This window comes from Sminthopsis crassicaudata, chromosome 3, assembly GCF_048593235.1.
Source record: "Sminthopsis crassicaudata isolate SCR6 chromosome 3, ASM4859323v1, whole genome shotgun sequence".
NCBI lineage: Eukaryota > Metazoa > Chordata > Mammalia > Dasyuromorphia > Dasyuridae > Sminthopsis > Sminthopsis crassicaudata.
In genome coordinates this window covers 583000520-583012921 of record NC_133619.1, presented here as the reverse complement: position 1 = coordinate 583012921, position 12402 = coordinate 583000520, and the positions used below count along the sequence as shown (strand labels likewise).

The 12402-nt window shown below is 34.6% G+C and overlaps 1 protein-coding gene across 1 annotated transcript; it reads right to left on the bottom strand.

The window, feature by feature from the left end:
• Nucleotides 1-11166: 11166 nt before the first annotated feature.
• Nucleotides 11167-12081, bottom strand: LOC141559903 (olfactory receptor 52D1-like). The gene has a single exon (XM_074297557.1). It carries the CDS (start codon nt 12079-12081, stop codon nt 11167-11169), a length of 915 nt encoding a protein of 304 aa, XP_074153658.1.
• Between the last annotated feature and the right edge of the window lie 321 nt (nt 12082-12402).

Genomic DNA, 12402 nt, shown 5'->3' with positions numbered 1-12402 from the left:
TATAAAATTGGTAAGCAGCATCCTTGGTACATCCATGTGACACTACATGTCTTTTGGTCAAGGTAATATTGAATCATATTGCTGCAAAGAGTCATATCATGGGAAAAAAGAAAATAATATCTAATCAATAAAATTTTCTTGTGTACCAGATACTGTGTTAAGATTTGGGGATATTCAGAAGGAGAGGGTCATCAATGGTGTGAAAAGCTATTGAAAAGTCAAGAAATAGAAGGCCTGGAAAAGAGCATTAGATTTTATATGATCATAATCCACTGGTAGCTCAGTGGCACAGTGGATAGCATGCTATGCCTAAAGTCAGGAAGATGCATCTTGGAGTGTTCAAATCTGACTTCAGACCATACTGTATGCATTGTGAAGTATTCCTTCTCTAGCACATTGTGAAGCTGGGCAAGTCACTTAACCCTGTTCAATTTAGTTCTTCATCCACAAAATGTGCTAGAGAAGGAAATAACAAACCACTACCAAATCTCTGCCAAGAAAAACCCAATTGGTGTAATGAGGATTTGAACACAATTGAAAAAAATGAACAATGATAAGCCCTGGAAGAGAACTGAGATTCAAAGCACTGTTTTCCACTATTGCTTCAAATACCATGGTCCCAAGAACTATTTCAGTTGGATGTTCTTTTTTTTTCTGAATTTTCATTTTTTATATATTTATTCTGTTCACACAAAAACTTTAAGGGTGTATGAGAAATCTCACCCTTATCAAGATTCCTGGGATAGGTTTAATGAGATTGAAAAATAGAGGTTCAAAGTACCTAAACAAAAACATTTAATAGAATGACAAACATAAAAGAGGCTGCCTTCACAGAATTTACATTCTAACTAGAGAAAAATATATCATATATCATTATACATGCAAAAATATACATATTAATTAAGATACATATGTTAACTATTTCCTTTGTTCCAGGCAAGCTTCTGATAGCATATTTTTTTTGGGGGGGATAACTTTTTATTGACAGTACATATGCATGGGCAATTTTTTTTTTTACAACATTATCCCTTGCACTCACTTCTGTTCCAACTTTTGCTTTTCCTCCCTCTACCCCCTCCCCTAGATGGCAGGCAGTCTTGTACATGTTAAATACATTATATTATATCCTGGATACAATATATGTGTCCAGAACACAATAGTTCTCTTGTTGCACAAAAAGAACTGGATTCAGAAAGTAAAAATAGGGGGCGGAGCCAAGATGGCAGAGAAGATACACACAAATTTGTAAGCTCCCTTCTTCTCTCAATACCAAATAGTTAAATCAGCCTCAAAAATAATGCTGGACTGATAAAAACCACAAGGATTAGAAGCACAACTTACCAACTATAGAGAATCTGGAATTTCAATAGAAAAGGTCAGTTCCGAGGGGAGGAAAAAAAAGATCAGCACAGACACTGTGCCAAACTCTGGGAGAATTCTGGTATCAGAGAAGCCACTGAGATAGAAAAATCTGGCACAGGCTGATAGCTCTACTCTACTTATAAAACAGTAGATCAGAAGAGAAATCAAGCCACCTTAAAATATAAAGCCAGATCCTAGAACCACCCAAACCTAACACCAATCTTGGCACGGCTGTGCAGCCACCTTCTGCTGTCTGAGGCTTTTCCTTGGGGCAGTTAAGAACCTGAACACCAGGGGACACAGCCCGGGGCAGCCCCTAATCCACATAGTGCAGGGCTCAGCCTGAGGCAGTGCAATTCTAGCAGCAGTGGAACTTCCAGAGCAGTGGAGGTTGGAGCCTCTGCAGCAGGGACCATGGTTTCCAGGCAGACACTTCTGGTTTGAGTGCAGGGGCTTTTCGCATCATCTGCTAATATACATGGAGTCTTTGGCTGGGTTTGTGATGCTTTCACTGTTCAGCCTTAAACCTCAGGGCAGTCTCTAGGCCACACAGTGGGGTTCCTCACTGGGCACTTCTCTCAGAGCAGCCATGATAACCACCTCTGAGGCGGGGAGAGGGGAACTCTCTCCCAGAGTTCTCTCTTAGCTCAATCACAGGACTGCTGCATCCATCTGGTCTGGGAGGAAGCTGATAAATTTCTTACCCCAAGGGTAGACCCCCCACAGAGTGTTAACAATGAGTAAGAAGCTGAAGAGAACAATTGACACCCTCTATACAGAGAAAGAGCTAGTATCTAACTCCGAGATGGCTAACATCAGAGAGTCTCCAGATAGCATCCTAAAGGAGAATGATATCTGCCCCCCATCACATAACTCTCTCCTAGAAGAGACTATTAAAAAAGTTAAGAGAGTTTGAAGAAAAATTGGGAAAGGAAAGAGAAGCTATGATAGAAAATAACAATGTCCTGACATTTGAGTTGGAAAAAATAAAGCATTCACAGGAGGTGCAGGGAAACAAAATATGTGACTTAGAAAAGGTTAAAAAAATCAGAGGAAGGTAGGATTTCTAAATTGGAAAAAATGAAAAATTCCCAAGAAAGTAGGATTTATGATTTGGGGGAAAAATAGTGAAATGGAAAAAAAAATTCAACAGAGCAAAATAATTCATTTAAAAACTCAATTGGACATATATAGTAATAACTAAAAAATGTGAATGAAGAAAATAACTCATTAAAAATCAGGACTGAACAATAGAAATGAATGATTCATTGAGAAGCCAAGAATCAATCAAACAAAATAAAACAAAAAAATGAAAAGCTGGAGAATAGTGTCAAATATTTACTGGGAAAATATATAGACCTGGAAAATAGATCTAGGAGAGAAAATCTGAGGATCATTGGACTTCCTGAAAACTATGATGAAAAAAAAGAGCCTAGATTTCAGGAAATCATCAAAGAGTACTGACCAGAGATAATAGAAACAGAAGGGAAAATAGGCGTTGAAAGAATTCATCGAACACCTTCTGAAAAAGACCCTAAAAAAAGAACTCCACGGAATATGCTGGCTAAGCTGCAGAACTACCAAACTAAAGAAAAAATATTGCAAGCAGCTAGGAAAAAAAACAATTCAAATATCAAGGTGCCACAATAAGGGTCACTCAAGATTTGGCTGCCTCCACATTAAAGGATCCAAGGGCCTGGAACCTGATATTCCAAAAGACAAAAGAAATAGGATTGCAACCAAGAATAAACTACCCAGCTAAATTTAGTATTTTCTTCCATGGAAGAAGATGGTCATTTAATGAAACAGAGGAATTCCATTTATTTCTAAGAAAAAAAACAGACTTAGACAAAAAATTTGATCTACATCCACAAGACTCAAGAGAAGCAGAAAAAGGTAAAAAGAACTCTTGAGAACTGTATCTCTGTTGTGGATATACAGAAAGTCCACATGGATAATTTGATTTTACTGATATAACATAAAAAAGGGAAGTAGTAAAGGGAAGGGTATAGTATCAGAAAAGGGGAAAGGAGAGATAAAAAGAGGGAAATTACATCCCAGGAAGAGGCATAGAAAATCTACCACATCTGAGGGAATTTAGAAAGGGGGAGAAACATTGTGTGAATCTTACCATCATCAGAGTAGGCTCAAAGAGTAAATAATTGACATATTTATTTTTCAGAGAATTCTCTGTCACATCATAGTAAAGGGGGAGAGGAAAAGGGAAAAGGAAAAGGGGAATAAGGGAAGGGTACAAGAAAGAGGAAGGGACTTATAAGGAGGGGGAGGGATACTAAAAAGGGAGGGCTGTGCATCACAAGTAAGGTACATAAATTAAATACTGGGGAAGGGGTTCAGGGGGGACAAGGTAAAAAAGCATAATCAGGGGATAATATGATGGCAGGAAATACAGAATTAGTAATTTTAACTGTAAATGTGAATGGGATGAACTCTCCCATTAAATGGAGGTGGATATCAAACTGGATCAAAAGTCAGAATCATAAAATATGTTATTTACAAGAAACACACTTAACACAGGGAGATACATACAGAGTAAAGGTAAAAGGTTGGAGAAGAATCTATTATACTTCAGGTGAAGCCAAAAAAGTAGGGATAGTCATCCTTAGATCAAGCAAAAGCAGAAAATGAGCTAATTAAAAGAGATAAGGAAGGAAACTATATCCTGCTAAAAGGTAGCATAGACAATGAAGCCATATCAATACTAAACATATATGCACCAAGTGGTATAACATCTAACTTCCTAAAGGAAAAGTTAAGAGAGTTGCAAGAAGAAATAGACAGTAAAACTATAATAGTGGGAGATTCTCAACCTTGCACTCTAAGAATTAGATAAATCAAAACAAATAAGAAAGTAATTAAAGAGGTAAATAGAACATTAGAAAAACTAGGTATGATAGATCTTTGGAGAAAACTGAATGTGATAGAAAGGAGTATACTTTCTTCTCAGCAGTTCATGGAACCTATACAAAAACTGACCATATACTAGGATATAAAGATCTCAAAATTAAATGTAGGAAGACAGAAATAGTAAATGCCTTCTTAGATCACCATGCAATAAAAACTACATTCAATAAGAAGTTAGGAATAAATAGATCAAAAAGTAATTGGAATCTAAATAATCTCATCTTAAAGAATGACTGGGTGAAAGAGCAAATTATAGAAACAATAATTTCACCCAAGATAATGACAATGATGAGACATCATACCAAAATTTGTGGGATGCAGCTAAAGCGACAATAAGGGGAAATTTTATATCTTTAGAGGCTTACTTGAATAAAATAGAGAAAGAGAAGATTAATGAATTGGGCCTTCAACTTAAAAAGCTAGAAAAAGACTAAATTAAAACCCCCCCAACCAAAAACTAAACTTGAAATTCTAAAATTAAAAGGAGAAATCAATAATATTGAAAATTTAAAAAAAAAAACGATTTAATGAATAAATAGAACTAAGAGTTGGTTTTATGAAAAAGCCAATAAAATAGATCAACCTTTGGTAAATATAATCAGAAAAAGGAAAGAGAAAAAGAAAATTGTTAGTCTTATAAATGAAAAGGGGGATCTTTCCACAATGAAGAGGAAATTAGAGAAATAATGAGTTACTTTGCCCAACTTTATGCCAATAAATTTGATAACTTAAGTGAAATGGATGACTACCTCCAAAAATATAGGCTTCTTAGATTAACAGAGAAGGAAGTAAATTGCTTAAATAGCCCCATTTCAAAAAAAGAAATAGAACAAGCTATTAATCAACTCCCCAGGAAAAAATCCCCAGGACCAGATGGATTTACATGTGAATTCTACCAAACATTTAAAGAACAATTAGCCCCAATGTTACATAAACTATTTTTAAAAAAAGGGGATGTCCTTTTATGACACAGACATGGTACTGATACCTAAACCAGGTAAGAAAGAAAGAAAACTACAGACCAATCTCCTTAATGAATATTGATGCTAAAATCTTAAATAAGATATTAGCAAAAGGATGTCAGAAAATCATCCCCAGGATAATACATTATGATCAAGTAGGATTTATACCAGGAATGCTGGGCTGGTTTAATATTAGGAAAAGTATTAGCATAATCGACTATATCAATAACCAAATTAACAAAAACCATATGATCATCTCAATAGATGCAGAAAAAGCATTTGACAAAATCCAAAATCCATTCCTAATAAAAACACTTGAGAGTATAGGAATAAATGGACTATTCCTTAAAATAGTCAGGAGCATATATTTAAGACCGTCAGTAAGCATAATATGTAATGGAGATGAACTGGAACCTTTCCCAGTAAGATCAGGAGTGAAACAAGTTTGCCCCACTATCACCATTACTATTCAATATTATATTAGAAATACTAGCCTAGGCAATAAGAGTCAAGAAAGAGATGAAAGGAATAAGAGTAGGTAATGAGGAAATTAGTCTTTGCAGATGATATGATGGTATACTTAGAGAACCCCAGAGATTCTAATAAAAAGTTATTAGAAATAATACACAACTTTAGTGAAGTTGCTGGATACAAAATAAATCCACATAAATCCTCAGCATTTTTATACATCACCAACAAAAGGCAACAGCAAGAGATACAAAGAGAAATTCCATTCAAAACAAATGTCGAGAGTATAAAATATTTGGGAATCCAGCTACCAAAGAAAAGTCAGGAATTATATGAGCAAAATTACAAAACAATTGCCATAAAAATAAAGTCAGATTTAAATAATTGGAAAGACATTCAGGGCTCTTGGATAGGCTGAGCGAATATAATAAAGATGACAATACTCCCAAAACTAATCTATTTATTTAGTGCTATACCAATCAGACTCCCAAGAAACTATTTTAATGACCTAGAAAAAATAACAACAAAATTCATATGGAAGAATAAAAGGTCGAGAATTTCAAGGGAATTAATGAAAAAAAAAAAGTCAGAGGAAGGTGGTCTAGCTATACTTGATTTAAAGCTATATTATAAAGCAATAGTCACCAAAACCATTTGGTATTGGCTAAGAAATAGCTTAGTTGATCAGTGGAACAGATTAGGTACACAGGACAAAATAGGATATAACTATAGCAGTCTAGTGTTTGACAAACCCAGAGATCCTAACTTTTGGAATAAGAATTCATTGTTTGACAAAAACTGCTGAGAAAACTGGAAATTAATATGGCAGAAAGTAGGCATGTACCGACACTCAACACCATATACCCAGAGAAGGTCAAAATGGGTCCATGATTTAGGCATAAAGAATGAGATTATAAATAGATTAGAGGAACAGAGGATAGTCTACCTCTCAGACCTGTGGAGGAGGAATTTATGACCAAAGGAGAACTAGAGATCATTATTGATCATAAAATAGAAGACTGATTACATCAAATTAAAAAGCTTTTGTACAAACAAAACTAATGCAAACAAGATTAGAATGGAAGTAAAAAATTTATTAGTTTAGGGGGTATTGTCATCTTTATTATGTTTGCTTGGCCTATCCAAGAGCACTTAATGTTTTTCCACTTATTTAAATCTGACTTTATTTGTGTGGAAAGTGCTTTGTAATTTTGCTCATATAATTCCTGACTTTCCTTTGGTAGATAGATTCCCAAATATTGTATACTATCGAAGGTTATTTTGAATGGAATGTCTCTTTGTATCTCTTGCTGTTGCCTTTTGTTGGTAATGTATAAAAATGCTGAGGATTTATTTTGTTTCCTAGCACAACTTTGCTAAAGTTGTGAATTATTTCTAATAGCTTTTTAGTAGAATCTCTGAGGTTCTCTAAGTATACCATCATATCATCTGCAAAGAGTGATAGTTTGGTTTCCTTATTACCTACTCTAATTCCTTTAATCTCTTTCTTGACTCTTATTGCTGAGGGTAATGTTTCTCAGATAATAATGAGTAGTAATGGTGATAGTGGGCAACCTTATTTCACTCCTGATCTTACTAGGAAAGGATGTTGGATTTTGTCAAATGCTTTTTCTGCATCTATTGAGATGATGATATGGTTTTTGTTAATTTGGTTATTGATATAGTTGATTATGCTAATAGTTTTCCTAATATTAAACCAGCCCTGCATTCCTGGTATAAATCCCACTTGGTCATAATGTATTACCCTGGGGTTGATTTTCTGTAGTCTTTTTGCTAATATTTTATTTAAGATTTTAGCATCATATGGGATTGCCTGTCATCTAGGCGAGGGAGTAGAGGGAAGGAGGGGATAATTTGGAAAAATTAATACAAGGGATAATGTTATAAAAAATTAGTCATGCATATATATTATCAAACAATTTATAATTATAAAATAAAATAAACAAGATTTTAGCATCAATATTCATTAGGGAGATTGGTCTATAATTTTCTTTCTCAGTTTTCAGCCTACCTGGTTTAGGTATCAGTACCATGTCTGTGTCATAAAAGGAATTTGGTAGGACTCCTTCAATCCCCATTTTTTTCAGATAGTTTATTTAACATTGGAATTAATCGTTCTTTAAATGTTTGGTAGAATTCACATGTAAATCCATTTGGTCCTGGGGATTTTTTCTTAGGAATTTGGTTAATAGCTTGTTCTATTTCTCTTTCTAAGATGGGACTGTTTAACCAATTTACTTCTTCCTCTGTTAACCTGGGCAAGCTATATTTTTGAAGGTATTCTTCCATTTCATTTGAGTTATCAAATTTATTGGCATAAAGTTGGGCAAAGTAACTCCTAATTATTGTTCTAATTTCCTCTTCATTAACGGCAAGTATTCCCTTTTCATTTTTAAGACTAACCATTTGATTTTCCTTTTTCCTTTTTTTAATCAGATTTACTAAGTGTTAGTCTATTTTGTTGTTTTTTTCATAGAATCAACTCTTAGATTTATTAATTAATTCAACAATTTTTTTTTACATTTTATTAATCTCTCCCTTTATTTTTAGAATTTCAAATTTAGTGTTTGTCGGGGTTTTTTTAATTTGTTTCTTTTCTCGCATTTGTAGTTGCAAGCCCAATTCACTGACCTTCTCTTTCTCTATTTTATGCTTCTAGAGATATAAAATTCCCCCTTATTACTGCTTTGGCTACATTCCACCCATTTTGGTATGATGTCTCATTATGTCATTTTCTTGGATAAAGTTATTAATTATGTCTATGATTTGCTGTTTACCCAATCATTTTTTAGCATGACATTATGTACTTTCCAATTATTTTTGGTCTATTTTCCCTGTTTTTTTATTGATTGTAATTTTTATTGCATGATGGTCTGAAAAGGATGCATTTACTATTTCTGCCTTACTGAATTTGATTTTGAGGTTTTTATGTCCTAGTTCATGAATTGCTGAGAAGAAAGTGTACTCCTTTCTGTCTCCATTTAGCTTTCGCCAAAGATCTATCATATCAAATTTTTTTAGTATTCTATTTACCTCTTTGACTTCTTTCTTATTTATTTTGTGGTTTGATTTATCTAATTCTGAGAGTACAAGGTTGAGATCTCCCACTATTATATTTTTGCTATCTATTTCTTCTTGCAGCTCTCTTAATTTCTCTTTTAAGAATGTAGATGTTACACCACTTGGTGCATATATGTTTAATATTGATATTAATTCATTATGTATGCTACCTTTTAGCAAGAGATAGTTCTCTTCCTTATTTCTTGTAATTAGGTCAATTTTTGCTTTTGCTTCATCTGAGATCAGGATGGCTACCCCTGCTTTTTTTACTTCACCTGAAGCATAGTAGATTCTGCTCCAACCTTTTACCTTAACTCTGTATACATTGCCCTTTTTCAGTGTGTTTCTTGTAAACAATATATTGTAGATTCTGGCTTTTAATCCAGTCTGCTAACTTCTTCCTCTTTAAGGTGGAGGTTACCCTATTTACATTTATGGTTAGAATTACTAAGTCTGTATTCCTTGCCATCTTGTTAACCTTGTTTATGCTTTTCTCCTTTTCTTCTCCCTTTACTCCCCTTCCCAGTATTAAACTTGTGAGCACCACTTGCTTTTCACAGCCCTCCCTTTTTAGTATCTCTCCCCCACCTTAGTGTTCCTCCCCCTACTTTACCCCTTTTACTCACAATTTCTGTATTCCCTTTCGCTTAGTTTAGTCCTTCCCTTTTCACTTTTCTCCTCCCACTTTTCAATGAAGCGTCAGGAGTTTCACTATAAATCGAATTTGTCTATATTTTTCTCTTTAAACCAATTCTAATGAGAATTTGATACACACTATGTTCATCCTTCTCCATTCTTTCTCTTAGATATAATAGGTTATCTTTGCCTCTTCATGAGATATAGTACCACCACTTTACCCTTTTTCTGGTAAAATTTCCTTTCCACATCTAGTTTCTAGAACAAATTATACACATGTTCTTTATATATCTTTATGGCAGAAATATAGTTCTCAAGATTCCTTTTTACCTTCTTAGGAATCTGAAATGATACTTGTCATTGCATTGATCAAAATTGTTGTCTTCCAAAATTACTTTGCTTTATGATATAGTTATATAAATTACTTTTCTTATTCTGTTCACACCCTTTTCCATCAGTTTATACAAATCTGAACAAATTTTTCTGAGACCATACATTTTATTACTTGTATAACAATGTTTTTATTATAAACACACATATATATATATATGCATATATATATGTATATTAGTCTTTCTGAAATATCCAACTATATTCATATTTTTACCAATTTAAAAGTAAGCAGATATAAATATTTTTGCCCATATGGGGTTTTTTCCTCTTTTTTTTTTTTTTTTTTTTTTGAGTCTATTGAGGCTATTAGCTCAGGTGTTGTATCTCTGAGCCAAAGTGTATACATTGTGGGGCCTAATTTAAATTCTTTTCCAGAGTAGATGGATTGATTCATGCCTTTATTTTCCAACAACTCTTTTAAGAGTTATTTTCCTTTTTCTCATTATATCTGAGGGATCTGAGGTGATGCTTCAGAGTATTTCTTTGATTATTAGTGATTCAGATCACTTCAAGTAATTATTGGTAGATAGAGTTCATTAAAAAGATTAAAAATTATTTGCTTATGTTCTTTGATAATGTATCTACTAGGGAAAGACTCTTGTTATCAATATGAATCAATTATTTATATCCAGGAAATTAGGTCTCTATTATATAAATATAAATTAATATAAATATGAATCAGTGGGTCTATATTATTTTGTATATTTATTTTTAATAATAGCTTTTTATTTTTTAAATACATGAAAAAATAGTTTTCAACATTCACACATGCAAAAGATTGTGTTCCAAATTTTTCTCCCTCCCTTCTCCTCAACTCCTTCCCCTAAACAGCAAGCAATCCAATATATGTTAAACATATTCAATTCTTCTATACATATTATCACATTTATGTTGAAGAAAATTAAGATTAAAAAGGAAAAAAATGATAAAGAAAAAAATTACCAAGCAAACAACAACAAAAAGGTGAAAATACTATGTTGTCATCATCCATATTTAGTGCCCATGGTCCTCTTCCTCAATACAGATGGCTTTCTCCATCAGAATTCTACTGTAATTGACTGGAATTATCTCATTGTTGAAAATAGCCATATTCATATATGATATTATTTTACACATGAGGAAAGTGAATCCTGTAAAATGACATGCCTAGGTCATAGATCACAGTGTATAAAAATAAAAGAAGATCCAAGTCTTCTGACATTATTACCTGTGTGTTTGTGTTAACCACATTGGGAATCTCTAGAACACATATTGCCCAGGGTCAGACGGTTAGGAAGTGTTAAGTGTCTGAGACCAGATTTGAACTCAGGTCTTTTTGACTGGTGAAAGTCTCTTCTTTTTAAGAAGACTTTTGCTGGTTAAAAAGACCTAGTACACGCACTCGTATTTCTTTTGTCTTCACCCCATAGACAATGGGGTTCATTGTAGGAGGTACCAGTAGGTAAAGGTTGGCAAGGAGGATATGAGCATGGTGGGGAACACGTGGACCAAAGCGGTGGGTGAAGAAAGAAAAGAAGGCCAGTGTGTAGAAAACTAGGATAACACAAATATGTGTCCCGCATGTCCCAAAGGCCTTTGCTCGGGCTTCACGTGAGGGTAGTCCCAGCACTGCTCGGAGAATTAGCCCATAGGAGATAGCAATAAGAATAAAGTCCAGGCCTGTGGTGAGGAAGGCTGCTGTAAGCCCATAGATACTGTTCACTTTGATACTGGCACAAGCCAGTTTGGCTATGCCCATGTTCTCACAGTAGGTGTGAGGGATGACATTGGTCCGGCAAAAGGGCAGACGAAGGATAAGAAGGACACCAGGAATGACCACAACCACACTCCGGGATATCAGGGCCAGACCTAGCTTTCCAATAATAGATGTGGTCAGTAAAGAAGTATAGTGGAGAGGTGTACAGATGGCTACATAGCGGTCATAGGCCATGGCAAGGAGTATAGCTGATTCTGAGAGGAACAAAGCATGAACAAAGAACATCTGAGTGAGGCAGCCTGCAAAAGTGGAGATAGTTGGACCTCTCCAGAAGATAATAAGCATTTTTGGTACAGTGACTGTACAGAGGATGACATCATTGAGTGCCAACATGGCCAAGAAGATGTACATGGGCTCATGGAGATTCCTGTCCCCGGCTATCACCATCATAACGAGGGCATTGCCCACTACAGCCAGAAGGTACATAAGAACAAAAGGGATGGAGATCCATATGTGTGCTGCTTCTAGCCCTGGGATACCTGTTAGCACGAAGTTCATGGGACGAGTAAAGGTGTGGTTGAGTCCCAGGACAGCAAAAGAACCAAGTTCTATAATACAAGAGAAAGAAAATGTGTAAGAGATAATTGGGGAGAGGAATAACAATTATAGTATTTCAGTGTAGAAAATGACCACAAAGATTATTTTAGATATTCAAACATAAATTGGGATTCCCTTGACCACATACCAAGAAAGTGATGTCTAAACCTCCAGCTAGTTGAAGGCCTTCTGGGATCCCACTAGCTCACCAGGTAGACTATTCTATCTTTAAGAAGCAATTAAGTTTCCCATTTGCCTTGAGTCTAAATCTGCTTTCTTTAA

Bases quoted from the DNA above. Each gene is read 5' to 3' on its own strand.
- LOC141559903 (XM_074297557.1), bottom strand. From the start codon at position 12,081: ATGAACTTCGTGCTAACAGGTATCCCAGGGCTAGAAGCAGCACACATA.